The 26,852-nt window shown below is 42.4% G+C and overlaps 1 protein-coding gene across 1 annotated transcript in view; it reads right to left on the bottom strand.

The window, feature by feature from the left end:
* REV3L (REV3 like, DNA directed polymerase zeta catalytic subunit) overlaps window positions 1-26,852 on the bottom strand; it is a 182,452-nt gene that overhangs the window by 20,800 nt on the left and 134,800 nt on the right. The window contains exons 17-24 of the mRNA XM_083176894.1: window positions 25,691-25,880; window positions 25,412-25,517; window positions 24,862-24,977; window positions 24,458-24,576; window positions 23,181-23,299; window positions 18,197-18,338; window positions 2,749-2,993; window positions 2,354-2,462 (exon numbers count right to left, since the gene is read on the bottom strand). Coding sequence (XP_083033020.1) covers window positions 2,354-2,462; window positions 2,749-2,993; window positions 18,197-18,338; window positions 23,181-23,299; window positions 24,458-24,576; window positions 24,862-24,977; window positions 25,412-25,517; window positions 25,691-25,880 — 1,146 coding nt within the window. The remainder of the gene's footprint in view (window positions 1-2,353; window positions 2,463-2,748; window positions 2,994-18,196; window positions 18,339-23,180; window positions 23,300-24,457; window positions 24,577-24,861; window positions 24,978-25,411; window positions 25,518-25,690; window positions 25,881-26,852) is intronic.

Here is a 26,852-nt window from a genome sequence, read left to right as displayed (position 1 = left end):
ATGCCCCTGAAATTATGACAGTAATGTATATGAATAAAATACAATTATTTATTTAACAAGTGGCATGGATGTATTGGCGGCATACAAACATGTGGGGTATATGGGGTGGGGAGGGGTACCCTCGTGGAGGGATGCGGGGAGGGCAAAAGTCTGGCTGCAAGAGCCTAAATGTCCAAGTTCATGGGGTGGTATTGGTACCAGGGCAGACACCGCTTCACCTCCTGCGGTGAAATCGGTCTGTGTGTCCTGGATTAGGGGTGAGCTGTGGAGAGGAAACAGTCACAAGTGCCCGCTCTGGTTATGCTGGGTAGATGGAAAGTTCCAATGGGTCATGGGAAGTGTCCAGGTGTCGCTCAGACCCAGAGCGTCCTCCTTCTGGTTTCAGCGGTGCACCTAACACTTACCTGATACCCGGTGGTGTCCTCTGTCCGGCCGTCCCACGTCGTGCTGAGTGTGGCTGTGTCCTGCTGGTGTCTGCACAGCCGTGCAGACGCACCAGTGTAGAGGCTGCGTCGTTTCCACAATGACCTCAGTACTTCCGGGTCCCACTGCTGTACGTTCGCCGGGTTCTGAGGGTCACTGGAGTAACACGGGCTGGACTCCCGGTGGGGAGGAGACCGCTGTAGTGGTAGGAATGGTGTCCAACGCGTTTCAACCCCTCTGGGGTCTTTTTCAAGGATGATGCTCTGTGTTGTGTTCCCGCTCTATAAAGGTGGTCAGCAGACCACGCCCCTTGGAGGAGGGCGTCCATTGGTCTGTGTGCTTGTCCATCAAAAGCTGCATGCTTTGTCATTCATGTATTTTGAAAGGGGTAAATGTCCATCGTGGGCAAGGTTTTTTGATTACATGTACTCTAATACAACCGGGCATGATGCGTTCTGTGGGGAACCTGATGGGTCCATGTGTTAATTAAAAGGTGGAGAAGGGTGGACACTGGTTGTGTCGACCATAGACACACATTGGTGTGTCTAAGTATCGGGGCTGTGCGATATTGGATGGTGTGGGGTGGTGGTATGTCGACTGGCCACTCCCCTTTGAGGATGGTGTTCATATCATTACCTTCATCACATTTTCCCTGGGTTTGGACAAACCCGACCTAGCAGCCGGCACAAAGGTAGAGCGCCCATCTCTCAAAATTCTCCCATTGGTACACTCAGGGGCAACCTGTGGCTCTCCGGCTGTTGGGAAACTACAAGTACCAGCATACCTAGCCACAGTTTTGCTATTAGTCAATGCTAAAACTGTGGCAATGCATGCTGGTATGTGTAGTCTCACAACAACTTGAGAGTCACACGATGCCCATGCCTGCACTAGACTATATGTCATTCAATTAAGCGGATCAGGCAGCCATATTGGACACATTGTCTAGTGTACACCAGTTATGTTGCTGTCAATGCACAACCCTCAGGTCATCAACGACATCCGCTGGCGGAAGACACTGCTAGTGAGGGTCAGTGACAGTGATTCAGAAGGTGAGTAACTATGGACTAATTAAGCAAACTGGAAACTTTAAATTGTTTAACTAGTTATTGGGGTGGAGGGGAGGGGGGTCAGTAGTTCTCATTGTTTATACAATAAATATGGATGTGCAAATTGTTTCTTGGTGACAAGTGTATTCTATGCTATGGTGGAAAAAAAACTATATAGCCTGGCTGTCACTCTGGAATTTGTAATGGCGTTTCATAAGCTCTTCCCACCTTATGGATTGTCTCTTGTTTTTGCTCTCCATGCTGTTGTGCTATGGGGCTGCTGGCTGCCACAGCCTGTCACACTGTAGGACATGCAGCAATGCCACCGGTAGTATGAATAGTAAAGAACCGGGTGGCACGGCTCTCCCAACCTGCTGGCCAGCTCCCTTACCCGGCAGAGGTATTCGCAAGTTAGACCAGTTGCCGCACACCTGCTAGGGTCTGGCCATGCATACTACTGGTGGTGCTACTACTGCTGGGAGCATACAGGGAATCATGGCTAATGCTGCTCTCTCTGCACCGTGCACTGTAGATTAATAGTCTAAGTATTTCCATCAGATCTTTATTTGTCTTATTACATAATATTAAACATGGTTACTGGGTAAATGTAAAGCTACTCAAACAGTGCCTGAATATGCCACACGTGTTTAAGTGGTGTGCTCCAACACGATGATTGTCATCAGTGGACCGGTGTCCTGTCCAATCAAAACTCAGTTGAGAATAGCTAGGTATAACATTGTTTCAGGGCTTCACCTGAACAACCGGAGACAGTTTGGTGCAGAAAAAATGTCCTACAATTGATAAGTGAAAGTAGGTAACAGACAGTATCTGCAGGAGTTTTTGAATTATAAGGCACATTTTTATGTTTTGAACCATGGTTTTACCTTAACAAAAGCAACTCCATTAGGGGATACTGTAATATCATGTCGTAACTGGTAGAGTAGATCTGGAGGAACGCATAAAGATGCGCAGCCAAATTGGAAGTCCTCACATCTGAAAAACAAGCAGTAAATAATGTGTCACAAAGTAACTGTAACCATAATACAGTAAAAATATAAACACATCAGTAAAGATATTTACACAACTACTGCCAGGTAAAAGGACAGAATTCCCATGCAGACCCATAGAATAAGCTTGCATAAGCAGGGGTCTAACCCCCATAAGCATACAACACATTATGCATGAGCTAAAGAACAGTGGCATCCGCAAATCAAGTGTGCACCTTATTTTATTTAGAAAAACAAAATGTAAGTCGATTGCCTATGATTGTGGTCCTTACTTTCCCAGATTCTCAATGTTCCCCAGGCAGGTGGAGTAGCAGTAGTTGTAAGCAATCACTATGGAGGGGTATAAGGACTGGAAATCCAACACTAAAATGGAGTTGCTGTAGAATTTAGACTCTGGCTCCATCACAAGCGGGATGCACTGTGGGGCTCTCATCTGAGAACGTTGCTGGCTGCTGGGAGTTATTGGGATGTAATTCATCGGCTTTGCAATGCGTAGCATCATTGACTCAACTCGGTACTATGCAAATAAGAAAGAAGTCATTAGTATTGCTGTATTATGCTTCCTACCATAAGAGAGGATGAAGAGAACATATTACATGCACAAAGAAACCGGAGTAGGTACACTGGAGCTATAGGAGAACAGAAATCACAGCCACAATTGCCTTACACTACTATGCATTTAGTAGATAGGAAAGTTTTGATTCCACACTGGACCCTTCCTTCACTACCTATCAATCAGAGTGACTGGTAGCTGATGAGGGCTGAATATATAATTATGAATAGCCAACTAAATGTAATAACCCAGTTTGCTGGTAAGACTCAAAACTGGCTAATAATTACTTTATTTATTTACAGTTTCTTATATATAGTGCAGCATATTCCATTGCGCTTTACAATTGGAAACAACAGTGATCAAACAAACCAATGAATGTGAGAGAGATGACACTTTGCTAGGGGCACTTCTTGGTGTGTGACTTTTGATAAAACTTAACTTTTATTAAAGGCTTTTAAAATAAGAAATCTCCATGTCCATAAACATAAAAACAAAACAAAAGCAAACACATGTGTATATAGTCCTGTTATTAGACTATCTCATGGATACAATGCACAGGATACAATGTTGCTACTGCTGCCAAGGGTGGAATTGCCTTGTGAGACAAGCGTGAGGTTCTGTGTCCTGAGTGTGTGCAGGATACAATGCTGCTAAGCTCCGTGTTATTGTGGAAATCTCTCAGTCTTATGGCTGGTCTATGCCGTCAGAACAGGATGGATGAGGACTAGCATGTTTCACAGCTGGGGGCATGTCTAACAATTGAATTCCACCTTCACTTGGAGCTCAGCAGCAGCAGTTGCAACATTGTATCCTGCACACACTCAGGACACAGACCATCTGGCTTGTCTCACACAAGGTATTCCTAGATGCCCTCTCATCAGCAGTTTGGCACTGGGTCCTGCAATGTCAGCTGATAGACACTTATGCCTGTACTTCCCTGACAGCAGAGGCATCTTCTTCATCTATCCCTCTACTGGACAGCAATTTATAGACTCTCTCATTCGCAGTCTGATACATTGCAAGACTGTTTTCAGGATAAGCCTCGGCAGACACTGTCACCTATTGCTGGCCCTTTAAGGACATAGGACAGTTTTTTTCAGAAACTATTGTACCTTCAAACCAGATGTACCTTAGCAGGTTTTCAGGATAAGCCTTAGCAAATGCTGTCATCCATTGTGGGCTTTTCAAGAAATGTGCAACTTACGGCAATTATGCACAGTTCATGAAATTATTCTCTATGCCTCCAGGATCTTTTCTTCTGATACTATATAAACTGATTTTGCTGATATTTCTGATTGAGCCTTGATTTCTCATCTGCTTATTGTTATAAATCATCCTATTATTGTATTTTCAGTTCACTTCTCATCACCATCAGACTGGAGCGTCCACAACCTCTCCTTCTGAGCTACTGTAGCTGCTCAACATGTCCTCGGGTTCCCTTATAAGAACAGCAGCAGACTTCATACACACTGTGGGGGTGCGAGGATTGGTGGTAGTGGTGGGTTGGGGGGTGTAATATATACCATCGCTACCTTTAAGTGGTGTTTACGTTTGTGTGGTTTACGATACCAGTGTGGGAAACTTTAGTCACTTATCACCCTACAATGGAGGACATCACACTTGTGCTCAGGTAATATGGTTAGTGAGTAACCAGTTTAATCCAATGGCCCCAATAGTCAGTGGCACCAAATCACCTAATACACTTGTGGTAGATGACAGGGTGGCTGAATTTGAGTACCCATCCCAGATTGGACATCCATCATTCTTTAATAAATCACTTTGCACCTAGCTTTGCTTCCTAGTAACCACTGCACATTGACAGGGAAAATATAGAACACATGTTATCCATGTAGAACTCCCCAGGCACTAAGCAAAAGCACAATCTCTGCACGGAGATAGCCAAGAGGTGACATCTCAGCATTGGCCCCTCACAGATAACAGTATAAAAATGAAGGTCTGTGTAATACACTGTTGCAGAGAAAAAGCTTTAGTATGCTTAGATAAAAAAGCAGCAAGCAGTCTATGGGGGGTATTCAATTAGGACTGAACTAGTCTTTTTACCGCCGATGCGCTTTAACCCCTTCCCGACAATTGACGTACATTTACGTCATGGTCGGGAAGTACTTCCCGACACATGGCGTAAATGTACGTCATGGCATTTAACTGTCACCGCGTCTATAGACGCGGTGACAGTTTCAACATGTCTGCTGTCCCTGACAGCAGACATGTCCGTGCATGCCCAGGGGGGGCTGCGATGCCGCCCCCCCGTCGGCGATCGCTGTGATTGGCTGTTCAGTGTGAACAGCCAATTACAGCGTTTTCTGTGTCACCGGCGAATAACGTTCGCCGGTGACACGCGATCGGAGGTGATTGGTGCTGTAAAGTACAGCACCAATCACCGCGGGGTGTAAGGGTGACACTGGTGTCACCCCACCTCACCCCGCCCGCCCCCAAAGGCCGTGATTGGTCCGTCGGACCGACGGACCAATCACAGCCATGGAGGGGGGTTTAAACTAACGGTGACTGCACTGCAGACGCCATTCCGGTCTGGAATTGCGTGCAGTGCGGTCACCGTGCCTAGCTGCCGCGATCTACTGACCAGAACCTTGCAAAATACTTACCTGATCCTTGCAAATATCTTGCCTGCTTCATCACTGCTTGTAGTGTGCTGGATGCTTCCTGGATCCTGCTACTTGTGACTTCCTGTGTTGTGAACTTGTGCTGCTGCAGTGTAATAGCGTTAGTTAGATAGAGAGAGATAGAGAGAGATAGTGTCAGAGAGTGCTATATTTTGTGCTGCTGCAGTGTGATATAGTTATAGAGAGAGAGATAGAGAGAGATAGAGAGAGAGAGATAGAGGCCTAGTGACAGAGAGTGCTATATTTTGTGCTGCTGCAGTGTGATAGTTATAGATAGAGAGATAGAGAGAGATAGAGAGAGAGAGAGATAGAGATAGTGACAGATTGTGCTATATATTTTTTATATAACTGACTGCTGCCCCCCCTTTTGTGCTGATCAGTATAAATTAACTGATCAGCAACTTTTTGGGGGCGCAGGTTTTTTTTTATATATATATATACCTGTCACTGCTGCTGCTGCTGCTGCAGTGTCATAGAGTGTTAGATAGTGAGAGATAGAGAGATAGAGAGAGATAGTGACAGAGAGTGCTAAATTTTGTGTCTGCTGCCCCCGCCTTTTGTGCTGATCACTATATCTGAGGTGATCAGCAACTTTTTGGGGGTGCAGAGGTTTTTTTTTTTTTATATATACCTGCCAGTTGCACTGTCAGTTGCACCAAAGGTTGTGCACCTGCTGCCCCTCACTGGTAATCAGTGTCGCATCACTGATCACCTTTTTTTTTTTTTGTGTGTGCTGTGGGGTCTTTTTTTAATTTTTTTTTTACACACACTGTGATTTTGTGGGTGTCCTGTGGCCGCTGTGCGCTGATCAGTGACGTACATCACTGATCATCTTTTTCGGCACAGGGTTGATCTATTTTTTTTTTTTTTTGATCAAATTCCTGTTGCCTTTGAGCGCTGTTCAGTGACGGACGTTACTGACCAACATCTGTGCTCAATTTTTGGCGCAGGACCTTTTTTTTTTTTTTTTTAACCCCTTCAATTTTTTTTTTTTGTATAAAGTATTTTTTTTTTTCTGCACTACATACACACTACATACCCCCCGGGTTGAAATAAAGTTTGTACCCCCCCCTACACTATACACGTGTTGAAACATTTCACTACCAGTAACACAAAAATAAAAATGGCATCCCAAATGTCATCCCAGTCATCCAGAAGAATTTATTCAGCGGAGGAGGCATATGCCATGCTTGCTTCTGACTCTGACACAGCCAGTGATGCAAGCGGGGAATTTGAAGGATTCGCCTTAAGCTCCTCTTCCTCCTCTGGTGATGAGGGTCCCCCTCAAAGACGCCCCCGTAGAGCAGCTGAGACCCCCCCCCCAATAATTGATCTCGTATGGACCCCACCACCAGACAATTTTGAGCCCCAGGTTCCTGAGTTTTTGGCCATGCCAGGAATCCAATTTGATTCCACAGGTCTCAGAGAAATTGACTTTTTCAAATTATTTTTCTCTGATGATTTTATAAATTTAATGGTGGACCAAACTAATTTATATGCCCAGCAGTTTATTGCTCAAAACCCCACGTCATCATTTGCTAGGTGGACCCCTGTAGATGCAGTAGAGATGATGACGTTTTGGGGTCTGGTGTTTCATATGGGCATAGTTAAAAAGCCAGAAATTAGGCAATATTGGAGTACAGATGTTCTGTACAGCACCCCATTTTACCGTATGGCCATGCCCCGGGCTCGATTTGAGACGATCCTTAAATTTTTGCATTACAACGATAATGCACAGTGCCCACCCAGAGATGATCCCACCTTTGACCGGCTATTCAAAGTCAGGCCGGTCATTGATCATTTCAGTGCCAAATTTGAAGACATGTACATCCCAGATAAATTCATTTGCATAGACGAGTCCCTTATACATTTTAAAGGAAGGGTTAAATTCCGCCAGTACCTTCCCAGTAAGAGGGCAAGGTATGGCATAAAAATGTATAAGCTGTGTGAAAGCACCTCAGGGTACACTCACAGGTTTAGGGTATATGAAGGGAAGGATTCAAGAATTGAACCGCCAGAATGCCCCCCCTCCCTCGTAGGTGTTAGTGGAAAAATTGTCTGGGATTTAGTGCACCCCTTCCTGGATAAAGGTTATCACCTATATGTGGATAACTTTTACACCAGCATCCCCCTGTTTAAGGCCCTTGGTTCAAGAGGTACAGCAGCTTGCGGTACTGTGCGCAAGAATCAAAGAGGCCTCCCAAAAACGCACATTGCCCAAGTAATGAGAAGGGGTGAAAGCAGGGGAATATGCAACGAAAATATGTTGTTGGTCAAATATAAGGACAAGAGGGATGTCCTTATACTGACAACAATTCACAGAGACAGTACCACCTCCGTCCCTGTACGAGGTACCAGTACCCACACCTCAAAACCTAATTGTATCCTGGATTACAATAGGTACATGGGCGGAGTGGATCTTTCAGATCAGGTACTGAAGCCGTACAGTGCCCTGCGGAAAACAAAAATCTGGTACAAGAAGCTGGCCGTGTATATCATCCAGATGGCACTGTATAACGCTTACGTGCTATTCCGTTCTACCGGCCAGAGGGGGACATTTATGCACTTTCAAGAGGAAGTCATAAAGGGCCTAATATTTGGGAACCAGCAGGCAGAGGGCCCCAGTACTTCTAGTACTGGCCCCCGTATTGTACCAGGGCAGCATTTTCCTGATGAAATCCCCTCCACTGGAAAAAAGGGCAGGACACAAAAAAGGTGCAAAGTTTGCTATAAAAAGGGAATAAGAAAGCAAACTATTTTCCAGTGTGACACTTGCCCCGACAAACCCGGCCTATGTATAAAGGAGTGTTTTAAAATATACCACACATCTATGGATTATTAGGTTCATAATTTCACCGTGCTTCGGGGGTCTTGCTAATGCCACATAGCACCCACCATTCATTCCACCAGAATCTGAGCCGCAAAATCCAAAAATCACTCCTTCCCTTCTGAGTCCTGCCATGCACCCAACTGGTATTTTTTGGTCACATGTGAGGCATTGCCGTACTCGGGAGAAATTGGGGCACAGATTTTGGGGTGCTTTGTCTCCTTCATTCCTTCTGAAAATTAAAAATTTTGAGCCAGAACTGCATTTTTGTGTAAAAAAATGTAATTTTTCATTTTCACTGCCCACTTGTATCAAAATTGGTGAAACCCCTGGGGGTTTGAAATGTACACTATACCCCTAGATGAATTCCCTGAGGGGTGTACTTTGCAAAATGGGGTGACTTGTGGGGGGGTTCCACTGTATTGGTGCAACATAGCACCCACCATTCATTCCACCAAAATCTGTGCTGCAAAATCCAAAAATCACTCCTTCCCTTCTGAGTCCTGCCATGCACCCAACTGGTATTTTTTGGTCACATGTGAGGCATTGCCGTACTCGGGAGAAATTGGGGCACAGATTTTGGGGTGCTTTTTCTCCTTCATACCTTCTGAAAATGAAAAATTTTGAGCCAGAACTGCATTTTTGTGTAAAAAAATGTAATTTTTCATTTTCACTGCCCAGTTGTATCAAAATTGGTGAAACCCCTGGGGGTTTGAAATGTACACTATACCCCTAGATGAATTCCCTGAGGGGTGTAGTTTGCAAAATGGGGTCACTTGTGGGGGGGTTCCACTGTATTGGTGATTGGGGGGTCTTGCTAATGCGACATAGCACCCACCAAAATTCCACCAGAATCTGAGCTGCAAAATCCAAAAATCACTCCTTCCCTTCTGAGTCCTGCCATGCACCCAAATGGTATTTTTTGGTCACGTGAGGCATTGCCGTACTCGGGAGAAATTGGGGCACAGATTTTGGGGTGCTTTTTCTCCTTCATACCTTCTGAAAATGAAAAATTGTGAGCCAGAACTGCATTTTTGTGTAAAAAATGTAATTTTTCATTTTCACTGCCCACTTGTATCAAAATTAGTGGAACCCCTGGGGGTTTGAAATGTACACTATACCCCTAGATGAATTCCCTGAGGGGTGTAGTTTGCAAAATGGGGTCACTTGTGGTGGGGTTCCACTGTATTGGTGCTTGGGGGGTCTTGCTAATGCGACATAGCACCCACCAAAATTCCACCAGAATCTGAGCTGCAAAATCCAAATATCACTCCTTCCCTTCTGAGTCCTGCCATGCACCCAAATGGTATTTTTTGGTCACATGTGAGGCATTGCCGTACTCGGGAGAAATTGGGGCACAGATTTTGGGGTGCTTTTTCTCCTTCATACCTTCTGAAAATTAAAAATTTTGAGCCAGAACTGCATTTTTGTGTAAAAAAATGTAATTTTTCATTTTCACTGCCCACTTGTATCAAAATTGGTGAAACCCCTGGGGGTTTGAAATGTACACTATACCCCTAGATGAATTCCCTGAGGGGTGTACTTTGCAAAATGGGGTGACTTGTGGGGGGGTTCCACTGTATTGGTGCAACATAGCACCCACCATTCATTCCACCAAAATCTGTGCTGCAAAATCCAAAAATCACTCCTTCCCTTCTGAGTCCTGCCATGCACCCAACTGGTATTTTTTGGTCACATGTGAGGCATTGCCGTACTCGGGAGAAATTGGGGCACAGATTTTGGGGTGCTTTTTCTCCTTCATACCTTCTGAAAATGAAAAATTTTGAGCCAGAACTGCATTTTTGTGTAAAAAAAATGTAATTTTTCATTTTCACTGCCCAGTTGTATCAAAATTGGTGAAACCCCTGGGGGTTTGAAATGTACACTATACCCCTAGATGAATTCCCTGAGGGGTGTAGTTTGCAAAATGGGGTCACTTGTGGGGGGGTTCCACTGTATTGGTGCTTGGGGGGTCTTGCTAATGCGACATAGCACCCACCAAAATTCCACCAGAATCTGAGCTGCAAAATCCAAAAATCACTCCTTCCCTTCTGAGTCCTGCCATGCACCCAAATGGTATTTTTTGGTCAAATGTGAGGCATTGCCGTACTCGGGAGAAATTGGGGCACAGATTTTGGGGTGCTTTTTCTCCTTCATACCTTCTGAAAATGAAAAATTGTGAGCCAGAACTGCATTTTTGTGTAAAAAATGTAATTTTTAATTTTCACTGCCCACTTGTATCAAAATTGGTGAAACCCCTGGGGGTTTGAAATGTACACTATACCCCTAGATGAATTCCCTGAGGGGTGTAGTTTGCAAAATGGGGTCACTTGTGGGGGGGTTCCACTGTATTGGTGCTTGGGGGGTCTTGCTAATGCGACATAGCACCCACCAAAATTCCACCAGAATCTGAGCTGCAAAATCCAAAAATCACTCCTTCCCTTCTGAGTCCTGCCATGCACCCAACTGGTATTTTTTGGTCACGTGAGGCATTGCCGTACTCGGGAGAAATTGGGGCACATATTTTGGGGTGCTTTTTCTCCTTCATACCTTCTGAAAATGAAAAATTTTGAGCCAGAACTGCATTTTTGTGTAAAAAATGTAATTTTTCATTTTCACTGCCCACTTGTATCAAAATTGGTGAAACCCCTGGGGGTTTGAAATGTACACTATACCCCTAGATGAATTCCCTGAGGGGTGTACTTTGCAAAATGGGGTGACTTGTGGGGGGGTTCCACTGTATTGGTGCAACATAGCACCCACCATTCATTCCACCAAAATCTGTGCTGCAAAATCCAAAAATCACTCCTTCCCTTCTGAGTCCTGCCATGCACCCAACTGGTATTTTTTGGTCACATGTGAGGCATTGCCGTACTCGGGAGAAATTGGGGCACAGATTTTGGGGTGCTTTTTCTCCTTCATACCTTCTGAAAATGAAAAATTTTGAGCCAGAACTGCATTTTTGTGTAAAAAAATGTAATTTTTCATTTTCACTGCCCACTTGTATCAAAATTGGTGAAACCCCTGGGGGTTTGAAATGTACACTATACCCCTAGATGAATTCCCTGAGGGGTGTAGTTTGCAAAATGGGGTCACTTGTGGGGGGGTTCCACTGTATTGGTGCTTGGGGGGTCTTGCTAATGCGACATAGCACCCACCAAAATTCCACCAGAATCTGAGCTGCAAAATCCAAAAATCACTCCTTCCCTTCTGAGTCCTGCCATGCACCCAAATGGTATTTTTTGGTCACATGTGAGGCATTGCCGTACTCGGGAGAAATTGGGGCACAGATTTTGGGGTGCTTTGTCTCCTTCATACCTTCTGAAAATGACAAATTTGGAGCCAGAACTGCATTTTTGTGTAAAAAAAATAATTTTTCATTTTCACTGCCCAGTTGTACCACAATTGGTGAAACCCCTGGGGGTTTGAAATGTACACTATACCCCTAGATGAATTCCCTGAGGGGTGTAGTTTGCAAAATGGGGTCACTTGTGGGGGGTTCCTAACTTTTAGCATCTTATGGTGCCTAGAAACCTACATGGTGCCTAAAAAATAATCTCATAAAAAGGAGGCTCCAAAATCAAGTAGGTGCTCCTTCTATTATGAAGCCTGTGGTTTGGTCAACGTGCACACTAGGGCCACATATAGGATATTTATGAAAACAAAAGAATTGGGGGAATCAATTTTTAGTCACATTTCTCTAGTAAAATGTACTGTGTTCCTTAGAAAAATGTATTAAAATTGCAAATCTGCAAAAAAAATGAAATTTTGAAATTTCACCTACACTTTGTTTTAATTCCTGTGAAACACCTAAAGGGTTAACAAACTTCCAAAATGCTGTTTTGAATACTGTGAGGGGTGCAGTTTTTGAAATGGTATCATTTATGGGGGTGTCTCACATACAAGTCCCTCAAAGTCACATCAGAACTGAACTGGTCCCTAAAAAAATCAGTGTTTGAAATTTTCTTGAAAATTTGAGAATTTGCTATTCATATTGTAAGCCTCCTAGTGTCCAAAAAAATTAAAAGGAAGTTGAAATAATGATGGAAACATAAAGTAGACATATGGTCTATGTTAGTTATTAACTATTTTGAGTGGTATGATTATTTGTCTCACAAGCAGAAAATTTAACATTTTGCAAATTGCTAAATTTTCCATTTTTTTACGACATTTTGGTATTTTTCACAAAAAAACACAGACTGTATCGACCCAAATTTACCACTAATTTGAAGTACAATGTGTCACGAAAAAAACAATCTCAAAATCACTGGGATAAGTAAAAGCAAAAAAAAGTTATCCCCACTTAAGTGAGACATGTCAGATTTGAAAAAAAGGGCTCTGTCAGGAACGCAAAAACTGGCTCTGTCAGGAAGGGGTTAATAAAAAATAAAAAAAATCTGTGAAATGTGCAAATATTTTCTAAAAATGCCAATGTCGCTCACATTTCTAATATAAAAAAATATGTAAAAAAATATTTTATTTCCAATATAAAGCAAGGATTATACTTACGATAATACCTTTTCTTCGGAATACTTCATGGCAGCCATTACATTGGGTTCATCCCTCTCTCTCTCCCAATTAGACAGGTAGTTTTTTCCCCCTAGGATCCGACTCCTCCTCTTCCTTATCCTATATAACTGAGCACCTCCCCTCTGACCATAGTCTTTTGAATGTCTCCGCCCAGATCCTAGGGAAAAAACAGAAACAGGGAGGGCTAAAAAATATAGGCTGTCATGAAGTATTCCGAAGAAAAGGTATTATCGTAAGTATAATCCTTGCTTTCTCCTTCATACTTCATGGCAGCCATTACATTGGGATGTACCAAAGCAGTAGGGAGGGTTATACAATACCTCAAGCCAACGCTTGCCTCAGGACTTCACCTCCAAACCGCACTTCCGCCACATCCAGGGCGTAATGCTTAGAAAACGTGTGTAGAGAGGACCAAGTGGCTGCTTGACATATCTCTCTGGCTGACACATTCGCCTCTCTCGCCCATGAGACCGACATTGCCCTTGTCGAGTGTGCTTTAATACCCTCAGGGACTGGACGCCCTACTTTTCTGTACTTTTTTAAGCCATCTTGAAATTGTTTGTTTTGCCGGAACAAATCCTTTCTTTGCACCCTGCGGAATCACAAACAAATTCTCTGACTGTCTGAAAGCTGCATACCTGTCCAAATAAATTTTTATGACTCTAACCACGTCCAACGTGTGTAAATTCTCTTCTCTCTTACTTGACGGATTCGGATAGAAACAAGGTAATATGATTTCTTGATTTAAATGAAAAGAAGATATTACTTTTGGTAAAAAAGAAGGTTTGGTCTTCAAGACCACTTTGTCCGGAAATGTCTTCAGATACTGATCCTGTATACACAGAGCTTGAAGTTCACCAACCCTTCTGGCTGAGGTGATCGCCACTAGGAAGGCTACTTTCCATGTCATAAATTTGAGATTTGCTCTATCTAATGGCTCAAATGGTGCTGACATGAGTCCATTCAGGACCATATTAAGATCCCATTGTGGAACCATAGATGGAATTCTTGAATGAATTCTCTTAATAGCCTGACCAAACCTTTTTTTTATCAAACTATGATCAGCAAGTTTTCGGTCCAACAAAACACTTAATGCTGATATGTGCACTTTCAGTGTAGACACTGCCAACCCTTTGTTGAAGCAGTCACATAGGAATTGCAGCACATGCGACATGTTTGCCTTTGGAAACTGAAACTTATCTTCGGTCCACTTCGCAAATATTCTACAGACTCTGTAGTAAATAGCGGATGAAACGTTTTTTTTTTTCTAGCCTGAAGAAGTATTTCAATCACATCTGGCGACAAATGTTTCTCTCTCAATTGTTGCCTCTCAATTTCCACGCCGTCAATGACAACTTCTGAGGGTCTTGACATCTGACTGGTCCCTGGGACAGAAGATCCACTGATACTGGCAGAAACAGGGGCTCTGCCACCGATATACTCTCCAGCATCGGGAACCAAGCCCTCCTGGGCCAGAATGGTAAGACTATTATCACCTGACACCTCTCTGTCCTGATTTTCCACAGCACCCTGTGAATGAGGGAGAAAGGTGGGAACACTTAAGCTAGGGCATAGTTCCACCTCTGCGACAGGGCATCGATTCCGCATGATCCCTGCGTTGGGTACCTGGAGAAAAATCAAGGAACTTTCTTGTTGACTGACGACGCCATGAGGTCTATTTCTGGCATGCCAAAATGTTCGATTATCAGCTGTTTTAGTTCCCATTCGCCTGGAATTAATGTACTGCGACTCAAGAAGTCTGCAATTTGATTTTCCTCTCCTGGAATGTGCAACGCTGAGATAGACTGGAGATTTGCTTCGGCCCACGACATTATGTTCTCTACTACTTCTAACATCACTCGACTTCTTGTACCCCCTTGACGGTTGATATAAGAGACTGTTGTGATGTTGTCTGAAAACACTCGAACATGAGACCTTTTGAGATCTTCTGCGAAGAATTTCATCGCCTGCCACACCGCTCTCAATTCTCTGTGGTTTGATGACAACTCCTTCTCTTGCATCGACCACCTTTCCTTGGCACGACCTTCCGAACCCATGTGCCCTCCAACCGGAGGCACTGGCATCTGTAGTTATTACTACGAATGTTGGACTTTCTAGTGACCACTTTCTTTCAGCAGTTCGTAACCCCACTACACTAGGGATTATCTTACTGTGCTTGGAATTCTTATTATCTGATCCAATGACGTGCGACTTCTGGAGAACCTTAGAAGGAACCATTGCAATGGCCTCATCCTCCATCTTGCCCTAGGAATTGAATATTTTGTGAAGGAATGAGCCGACTATTCTCCCAATTGACCATCCACCCGTGGTCTTGAAGAAACTTGATGGTGTAATCTCTTGCGATAATACTTTCCTCCTCGGACTGAGCTGCTATCAAGATGTCGTCTAGATACGCCCATATCAAGATCTTATGTTTCCTTAATCTATCTATTAACACCACCAGAACCTTCGTGAAGACTCGAGGGGACAAAGTTAGGCCGAACGGCAGACATGTGAACTGAAAATGCTTCTCTTTTATGGCGAACCTCAGATACTTTCTGTCGCTTGGAAAAATGGGAATGTGAAAATACGCATCTTTTAAATCGATTGCTACTAGATAATTGTATTTTCTGATACCCATCAAAATAGATTTGGTTGTCTCCATGTGAAACTTCTTTTTTCTTAGACGATCGTTCAGACTCCTCAAGTCGAGGATAGTTCTGAATCCGCCTGACACCTTGCTTATAACAAACAAACAAACGGGAGTAATATCCCATCCCCTTTTCTATTTCTGGGACTTCTTCGACTGCATTTGTGTCGATCAGAGCTTGCAAACTTAACTTTAAGACCTCTTTTTCTGTCTCTAGTAGAGGAACTCTGGAACTTAAATATTTCGCCAACCTTGGCTTTGAAAGAAACTCCAAACGGTAACCTTCGGTTACTATCTCTAACACCCATTTGTCTCTGATGCTTTGTTCCCAGATATGAGCAAACTCCAAGAGCCTTCCTGCTACTGGGACCTGTTCCATGGGACATCTGGCGTCACTGCTTCTGACTTGTGCAAGAACTTTCGCCTCTCTTTTTAATGTATTGGCGAAAAAATGCACGCGTTGTACCTGAAGTGTACCTGTTGCGAAACTGCCTTCCCGGCCTGTATGATCTGGCTTGTCTATATGACTGCCTACTGGAATAGGAAGAAACCTGCCTCTCTTATCCTGAGGAAACCCCACGGATTTGCCCACCGATATTCTCTGAATCATCTGATCGAGTTTACTTCCGAATAGAAAGGCACCTTCATATGGAAGTGTTGCAAGCTTATTCTTGGAGTGAGAATCTGCCACCCAAGATTTTAACCAAAGGGCCCTTCTTGGCAGAGAAATCCAATACATCTAACAACGCCTTTCTTCGCACCCTGTTCACAGACGTAATCCACCGCCAACTGAATTTGCGCCAGACTTTTGCTCATCTGGTCACGAGAGGCTCTGTCTTGCAGGTCATCTTGCAATGAGGCACACCAAATTCTTAATGCCCTAGAAAGGGATGCTATGGCTACTCCTGACTTCATCGACACAGATGTTAATATGTGTAACCGCTTTAACGTACTCTACATTCTTTTCTCCATGGGGTCTTTCTTCTGCAGACAACTTCTACACAACACATTTTCACCAGTAAATGATTTGTCACATTCAGGGCAAATTTTATCCATTCTCTTCTTAGCTGACTTCTTTTTTGTAACCACAGGCACACTAAAACGAGAAAGAGATAGACTAACTACCTTTTCCTAACCTCAGCAAAAAGTAAAGAACCAGTCCTCAAAGAGGACTTACCTGGGCAGCGGTATATTAGGTTTAGGAGAGGCATCCTCCATGATGTGCAGCACTTAGTATCCACTTCCAAGCTGTGAATAAGCAGCAGCGCCTGTTACACCGGCCAGGTGCTATAAATACCGGCACTTCCGGTATTTGAAACGCACACGGCCTGCTGTAAAACGCAGACCGTGTGCAAACGCGCCAGAAATGCGCGTCACTTCCCTACGGCGCTACTATGCGGAGCAGCTATAAACCACCGCCGGGAATAGTGACCACGCCGGACACGCTGCCTCTCTCCACTGCTCCGCCAAGCCACCACAGGCATCCAGCCCAGCACCGCTTACCGGCCATGCCTCCCGGGTGAGTCCCGTATACAGAACACTTAAGGCAAAAGGTTCCACCCGTTCTGCACATTTCTTCCAGGGTAAGGCACCGCCAATCCCCATAGTATTTTGAAGGAGCAAGGAGTGATCCATGCCTCCGGCCAGGATCAATGTCTTAGGGTTAAGGCACCGCCATCCCCACGCTGCCAGGCCACCGCATATAACATGCTTACCTACACTAACTGACCTAACTACCTGTTTACAGATAGAGGAGACAGGAAAAAGACTATGGTCAGAGGGGAGGTGCTCAGTTATATAGGATAAGGAAGAGGAGGAGTCGGATCCTAGGGGGAAAAAACTACCTGTCTAATTGGGAGAGAGAGAGGGATGAACCCAATGTATTGGCTGCCATGAAGTATGAAGGAGAAAGGTAAACATTACAGGTCAATATGATAAATACAAATGTTTGCTTGGCAATATTCACACACATTTAGACTAATTCACTTGGCACTCAAATGGTTAAAACATGCGTTTCCCAACCATGACAGATTTTCGCCAATATAACTGAATAGGCTGAATATAAATTTAACCTAAAATCTTTGAAAAGTGACAATTCTTCAATGGTTGGAAAATCAGCACCTAGCTGTAAACCCTTTATATCAGGACAGGCAATTTACAAAAATAAAAGGTGTTGTTGGAATGGAAGCAGAGTGGCAGCAATGTGTGATTATGATGAATAGTCACAAACATGAATAATGATGAATGTGAAGTTTAGGAATCTATCGGTAAACTGATACATTATCGCTATAAGAACAGAACGTTCTGTTTGTAGTCACAATGCAGCTGCATGAACTACATATGAGGCCTGATCTGAATTGCTGCTTTCTTACCAGACATTGCTCTAAAAATGCAATAAAAAAAAATGACAAATAATGTTGTAGATCACAATATTAATAGGAATTATTCATTGCAAATAGGAAGAATCGCGGGAGAATTAAACAGAAAAAACAGCAATTACTTCCCCTATGCATTACATTACCTGTGACCCTCTGGTTAAAACATGTAAAAACTGAATTCCAAACAGTCTTGCTAATTCACTGGTTCTCCCAATCAAGTCCAACTGTTCTAATAACTGAAGTGTTCCATTTACTCTACTCATGTAGTGATCAGTCATCCTCCATCTATATATATAAAAATATAGTTAGAAATAACAGTCACAAGCAAAGTTACATCATTTCAAACAATAATAAACCACAGTTATTAAAATAAACTTAGGATGTATACACACCTGGATGATATCTGCACAATATGTAATTTCCAGGTGAATCAGAATGACATATTGTGAATACTGGGCAGTGGATATGCCCAATTGCACATTCCTGTGATGCACGGCCAATTGAAAGATACTGCATGTGACTTGGTGCAGTGTAATGAAGGAACGGATCGTGGTCATTTAGAGGTATATTCAATGCGGGCAGCGAGCCCCTGACGGTGAGCTATATGGCAGGATTGCCTACCTGGCCGTCTCCTTCAGGGAGAAAACGCTCTGTTCCTGGCCTTCCCTGGTAATGTATGATTGTCATCACCTGTGGTGAAACACCTTTCTTATTAATTATCTAGCTCCCCACAGGTGACGGCAATCATACATTACCTGGGAAAGCCAGGAACAGAGCGTTTTCTCCCTGAAGGAGAGGGTCAGGTAGGCAACCCTGCTATACTGCAAGCAGTGCCAATAGCTCGCCACCAGAGTATTCAATGCCGTCCACTTCGCTCACCGTTTCCACCTGGCTGGTTCTTTTCAGTAAGGCCATCAAAATGGCAGGGCTCGTTGCGGCGAAACTTGCCATTTAAGGTAATCAGTCGTCCTCTGACAGCGAGGATGTTTGCAAAACATTCAATACGGCAAGGATGGCTTTTCCTCGCCGTACAAACTCCCCTCACCGCCGCCCGTATTGAATATACCGGTTAGTCATTCATTACACATTCTGATGTGTACACAACCTTGGAATACACACTTAACTGATATCATCATAATATAATTTCCAGCCGAATAGTACCATACCATACATTGGGCAGTATGTATGCCCAACTGTATGTTACTGAGGGTCGCATGCATTATCTTCAGGCAAATTGGTAGTTACTGCAGGAGAGTGTGCACTGCCAATAGAATATATCTTATTGATGTGTACCCAACCTTACAATGCTGACTTTGTAGGTCATCTGTAAAATTCTAAAGGCAAACTACAAAATATGTCCTTTTAGGAACTTTAAAATATTATTGAACATAATTCCCAATACCAATTAATCAAATAATAAAAAGAAACAATTAGAGAAGTTGCAAACTCCATCCAAGAGGCTATTACTATGGCGCATATGACTCAACCGCGATCCACACTGTTCATAAATGTATGTACATCTTACTTATACAAGATATTCACCTGCTCACTGTAGTTCCCATAATGTGCCTCACTGTTCTGAGAGAAAAAGCTATCCTGAGTGAGAGGTTTATTTTATCGGTGACCTTTTTGTATTAGGTGTATTATGTGCAATAGATAGTTTGATATTGTTGTTATACTCTTAATTAACTTGACTTTCCCAGTTTTCAAATACTGCTATTTTTTTTTCTATTATTATTATAAATTTGTTTTTGGGCAGGTGAGATGGGTCAAATGCTCTGTAATCCCCACATATGGTATTCATTTTGCGCTTCCCTTATTTATCATCCTGTATTTTTTCTTGTGCACGCTGACAGTTCCACTGTGAAAGCAGCCATGGCTACACAGCCATGGCCAAAGGTTTTGAGGATGACACAAATATTAATTTTCGCTAAGTCTGCAGCATGCCATGAATAGTGATCAGATAAATTGAAACTTATAAAGCCCCTGTTTGCCTGGACTATGAAAGAAAAAAGAAAACATATGCAGTCATCAATGCTTTGAACAAAAGGGCTTCACAGGCAAGGAAATTGCTGCTAGTAAGTTTGCACCTCAATCAACCATTTATCAGATCTTCAAGAACAGTGTTTCAATAGTTGTGAAAAGGTTTCATGGCACTCAAAAATGTCCAGTAAGAGCCAGGACCATCTGCTAAAGTTGATTCAGCTGCATATTTGGGGCACCACCAGTGCAGAGATTGCTCAGGAATGGCAGCAGGCAGGTGTGAGTGCATCTGCACACACAATGAGTCGAAGACTTTTGGAGGACTGGTGTCAAGAAGGGCAGCAAAGAAGCAACTTTTCTCCAGGAAAAATATCAGGGACAGACTGATATTCTGCAACAGGTACAGGTGCTGGACTGCTCAGAACTGGGGTAAATTAATTTGCTGAATCCCCTTTCAGATTGTTTGGTGCATCCAGAGAAGGAAAGGTGAGCGCTACATATCAGTTCTGTGGGAACAGTGAAGCATCCTGAGACCATTCATGTGTGGCATTGCTTCTCAGCCAAGGTAGTGGCCTCGCTCACAATTTTGCCATAGCCATGAATAAAGAATGGTACCAAAACATACTCCAAGAACAACTTCTCCCAATTATCCAAGAACAGTTTGGTGCCTTTTCCAACATGACGGAGTGCCTTGCCATAAGACAAAAGTGATAAATAATTGGCTCAGGAAACAAAACCGACATTTTGGGCTCATGGTCAGGAAATTACCCAGACCTTTTTCCAAATGAGAACTTGTGATCAATCTTCAAGAGGCAGGTGGACTCCAAGCATTAAGCAACAAGAAAGAGAAGTGGCGCTTGTTTGATGAAAGAGTATACAATATATTTAATAACAATGAAAAATCATATCACACAATCACATTGACAATAAACTGGTAGTGCATGCCTGTGCACCTTAGGGAGCACACCAAACCTCTTTTAAACTCCAAGCATGGATTAGGTAAGAATGGGTTGCCATCAGTATGTGGTCCAGAAGTTGATTGAGCACTTGTCAGGGAGAATTGCAGAGGTCTTATCAAAGAGGAGTGAACACTGCAAATATTGACTCTTTACATAAACATAATGTAATTGTCAATTAAAGCCTTTGACACATATGAAATGCTTCTATTTTAACTTCAGAATACCATCTGACAAAGAAACATCTCAGTAATGGTCCATACACACTGAGCAATTTTCCCCCTGCCCAGCGATTTTCGATGCTCTGAACAGCTTTCCATAGCAGGTAAACAATTGTGTCATTCTCAAAACTTTTGGCCATGGCTGTATGTGTAGGTGTACACACCAGGAGATACTCATCACCAGAAATTTTGCTTCATTAATGTTTAGCCATATAGGGGAGGACTCTATACTAGGCTATGTGATGCCAGATATTACTGCGATAAGTGATGGAACACATTGTGGCTGAACATGGTAGCAAAGGTTTGCCACTTTTTCTGCGAACCTCTATGGGTTGCAAAGGAAAATCAGAAAAGATGAGCTGTCAAGTAGTGCACTCTAATCATCAGTCACATCCCATAGAACAAAACCTCCCCTATGTTAAAGGATACAAATAGAACGCCATGTAATAAAGCCACAATGCCAATTAAGTGCTGATCAATATGTAATCAGTGGCACATATTGTACTGTAATTTGTAATTTTTGCTCATAACTATGCTCTGTAAAGCGCTGCGTAATATGTGTGCGCTATAGAAGTAACTGTTAATAAATACAATAATAAATAGTGAAGGGTCGAGTCATCATTGCACCAGCTTACCAATAGCCATGAGAATTACATCTTATAATGCATACGTAATGATGTAACCGATTACATTCATTAAGCTCAAGACTTATTTACAGGTTAATAATCTAATTACTGTATTAAGCAAATGCTTGAGTTTCTCTAATTTATGTATTTATTTAGTAATTCATCTCTCATTTTCATTCTTTTCTTCAAAGATTTCATGCAGGTGGAGTTAGAAACATGATTTTAACAGTATTCTATTCACATGATCAAACATGAAAAAAATGCATCCCACAAGTTAGATACTAGCAATTTTACAATTAAAGCTTGTAAATCATGCAGTCATTATTAGCGGTGCACAGCGGTACACGTCATATTACATGAGTCAGTAATTAGTAGGTATTATTTATGTAGAGCACTTTGTCCAAGAGGCCTCAAGGCGCTTTCGAAAAATTTGATAAGCAAGGAAATTGCTTGGGACATATTACAAGGCATGTTTCCGACACATTATACAACATCGTGAATCAGAATCAGTCCCAGAGATAATAAATTAGGTTTCTACAAATCACTGCAGACAATGAGGGGTTCTTTCAAAAATAATTTTCTGGCATCCGCGAATTACACCGCTTTCACGCTGCCAAAACGTTTAAAGAACCGGTATTGTGAAATGGGTCTTTAAAACGTATCTAGCCTGAAACCCCTTTCCCACTGCATGTTGTAAACGGTATAATACCCTTTTTAGTACCATTCACATTAAACCCGTTTTGAAAGGTACAAAAACGGTAATTCACCACTGAGTGTCCCCTGGTACCTGTCCGGACATGCTTATTTATGCGCAAAAATAAGCAAGTTCCTTGCGAGATTGGGCATTGATGGGGCAAATTTTGCTGTCCCTAATTTAATTTACCCCTAAATGTCACCCAGTGCCCCACAAATCTATTACACTGGTCTGTGATTTCAGTAAAACATTACTTAACCTCCAGCTCCACAAAAACATTACATAATTTTGTAATGAAAGAAAAAAAAGTTGTGCATAGTGATTAATGTCAGGCCTCTAAGAAATAACTAACAAAATATCACTGATGCGAAGGAGCACCAGGGCCATTTTTTATGTCACCACAGTATACTTAGCCTCCTGGAGGGTAAGGGAGACTCACAACTTTTTGGGCAATCCCCAGGACTCACATCCCACTACCTGAAGTGAGTGAAGTGAGCAGGATGGGAAGGTAGTACTGGGAGGCACAGGACAATATGATGTGATTGTAAAGTATTACTTCAAGGATTTATCACAGAAATCTGGGAGCTAAGATTTGTACACACATGCATAATATAAATATAATATATTCACACACACTTCATCATTACCTGTAAATATCACACTTGTTATCAAACCAATCGGATAAAGTTCGAGAAGTAAACAGAGGGAACCTCTGGTGTAGTATATGAAAGGCCACATTTTCAAAGGTGTAATTAGTCAGTGCCACCTGGGAAAATGAACATGTCAAAGTGTTATTCTAAAAAGAAATACAAATGTTGTTCCACATCACCAAAAATGATATATGGTCTGGTCACTTTTAAACAGTTTCCACCTCACCCTGTTAGATCTACCGGTGACTTGCTCCCATTCCCAAAGCCTCCAATTCTTTAAAATGTTCTTGTAAAATCATACCAGCCTACTCCCAAAAGGTCTGGGAGTCTCCTGCATTTCAGTCAGCCATCCCAGACAAGTAGGTTACTCTCCTGCACCCCAAACCTTTCCCTAACGAGGAGCTGACTGACTTGATGCGTAGTGGGACTACAAGCCACAAATTACGCTGCCTTGTCTTTTACATGGTAGTTTACTATCCTTTCTGGATTTCCAGAACAAGTCCATAGAGTAGCCATGTAGGCCAAAACAAAATTTTTTAATAAAGGTTACACCTACCTTTACATTCAAGGTTTATGAAGTCCTCTTCCAATTACATTGTAAACCCCTCTCATTAGCAAGTCTGCACTAACTTTTTCTACATTGTATGTTTTGTGCATATATCCTGTTTTCCTAATATGAAATAATGGTGCTTTGCAAATGCACAATACAGGTCACACCAAAGGTGCCCATACATGGTGCGATGATCGCACCAATTATGGGCTGGATCGCATCGCAATGCATGCGATTTGCGTGCAATGCGATCAAAGGGCAGTAGTAAAAGTATGTGCAGCACAAACTTTTTGTGCTGTGCGATGAGATGCCCGCATGAGCGTGCATCGCACTGTGTATGGGCACCTTTAGACCATAGGGATATCTGGCACACAAGTTCTTGGGATGATGTCATCGCCAGGCGCTGGCAGAGGGAAAACCAACCACAAAAAGGGCTCCATCCTGTGGTATGAACAGTGTTTCAGCCACTGAAATACAGCTTGAAGCTGTGTTCAACTACCCAAATCACACCCAGGTTTTTTGGAAAAGGGGGTATAACAAATTGTCACTGTAACGCACATAACAAATAGGTTGGGATAATCAGGCAACTGTAACAGATCTTTTAGATCTGGCAAAATACAACTACATAAAGGAGCATTATTGGTGTACCCCAACTTATGTATTTCAAATCATACATGTCTAGTAACTATGAAGATGGTTATTGAACATTGACATTGGCCAGTACCTCGGTTCTCATCATCCTCCAAACGTTTAAGACAATCCGACCAACTATATTTATCTCACTCATTGTGTCTGCACCATATTCATCTTTGTCAGCAGTGAATCGGTTGTCTTTTTTATCCTCTGAATATAAAAAAAAAACCACAATAGGACATGTAAGAAGTAAACAAACCAAAATGAATACAATTTTACATTGAGGTTTTTTCTTTTACACTCTAATCTCATTTTAAATAAAGCTGAAGTTTGTTTCACTTTGTATACTCAACTTAAAAAAAAGAAAGTATATAAAACTCAAAAAATTTCAAAAATTTAATATATAAGTGTGTGCAAAATAATATACACACACACCTGAAAATATGATATATTATACAGACAAATATATGCTCTATAGAGTAGACAAACACACACCAGGAATTCTAGACATTTGCTGGCAAAGATCAACATTCAGGGCAGATGCTCTCTGTAAGAGATAACCCCAGGAGTGCATTTGGACTTCATATCCCAGCAGAATATCAGGATCATACCTAGATAAATAGAAAAAGGAAATATACACAGTAATGCCGCCCAAAGGTGTTCTTTCAAAATTGCTAAACATATCACTATCACTAGACCTAGAGGATTTACAGAAATGGCCATTAAACATTACTGGTCAATAAAATAAAATGTATAATGCAGCTATAAACAATATATTGAGACGTGTATCATTTAAAATAGTAGAACCAAGAATAAGGGAAGACATTGGCAGCCCCACTTAAAGTTGGACTATAGTTTCTACATCAAGGTGGCACATGTTTCTTTGGGATTGTACCAGCCAAACTCTACAGTATATGCCACACACAAGTGACTTATCTTTGCTGTTACATGTGCAGTATAACAACACGATGAAGAAACTGTCAGAAACAACAGTACTCTATATAGAGTTTTCATACAATCAGGTAGGCACGGCCATTGGGCATACCTGCTGATCAGGTTTAGTAGCTTTTCAAACAGTTCCTTTTCATCAGCAGCATATGTAGTTTGGAAGCCTGTGACACCAGATCTGGTCAGTAATGATATTCTGCTATCTGGAAAAATGAATAAATGTATATCAAACCGCAAGTACAAATATTATAACTTATTCCAAAACATGGTTAAATGGGCGCTCAAACCATTCAAAAGCAAGGCATCTACCAGTGACCAGAATGGTTTACTAGACACATAATTATGGTAAAGAACCAATAAATTGGCAAGTGGTTACCTTCATCAGCAGTAGCTTCTTGACTGATCACAATGGCACCAGTAATTTTTGTTTGGTCACTGTAAGGCAGCGGGAAGTCTGAGGACAGGCAGTAAAACAGAGCACAGATGGGATCAAATTCAGGATCTGGCTCCAAGTCTCGCCGAGTTCGTGCATGCAACTCCATACACATGAGGGTCAGGTGCTGAACCTGGAGCAAAAAAAACAAAAACACCTATAATAGCATGCTTGTTGTTATCGTAAGATATGATGTGCTGGTGCACTGCCACTATAAATTATACCCTTTACTTAAACAATGACAGCTATTTATGTAGGAATGTATACAGCACAAAAACTGGTCGAAAAGGGTCATCAGCAGCGTCCACATAAATGTACCCTGCATATGTTTTATCCCATAAACTTTATGATGTTAAATGCACTCCCCCATCCACTGGCTCTACAATGCAAGTTGGTATTGCCTGCTGACATTGGAATCCAGACTGCTGGCATCCTGAAAGTATGCGGGGAGAGTTTGCATTAGACTGGGTGGGGGTGTTAGATTTAGGCACTGGGGTGGGAGGGAATTAGGGTTAGACTGTGGCGAAGGTTAGAATTAGGTGGCTGGGGTATGAGGGTTAGGCACTGGGGGGGGGGGGGGGTTAGGCTGCAGGGAGGGAGGTTATGGTTAGGGGGTGTGGAGGGGGCAGGAAGTTGGTAAGTATATTTAATCGAACCCCTGTGGAAATCCCCTCCTTTAGTATTCAAGTGTTGTAATTTATAGTTTTCTTTTTCCCTTTACTGTTTTGTTCACAATTAAGTTAAAACTTTATGTTTGTGCTAAAGACACAAGATGTATCTGGGGCATCTCCTGCACCTCAGTAATTTTAGGTCACTTGTATGGCCATCTTTTGACATCTGGACTTAAAGATTAGTAACGAAGTTAAATGATTCTCATGCAGCACTGGAACCAAGGGTCCTGCTTCCAACCTATCTACCATTTGATAAAATGTAGTGATATGATAGATTTATCACATGCTGGAGACAGATAAAGTACCCACCAAATCCCCTCCTGTCATTTTTTTTTAAACACAGCCTGTAAAAGGGCAGAAGCTGATACTGTAACTCTCCCAACAATAAGCTTTGAAAAAGCTCCCACATTTGTTTTTATATCAAAATAATAAGA

The sequence above is a fragment of the Crinia signifera genome, chromosome 3 (genome assembly GCF_055691185.1).
Source record: "Crinia signifera chromosome 3, ASM5569118v1, whole genome shotgun sequence".
Classification (NCBI taxonomy): Eukaryota; Metazoa; Chordata; class Amphibia; order Anura; family Myobatrachidae; genus Crinia; species Crinia signifera.
This window is presented reverse-complemented; position numbering and strand designations above follow the sequence as displayed.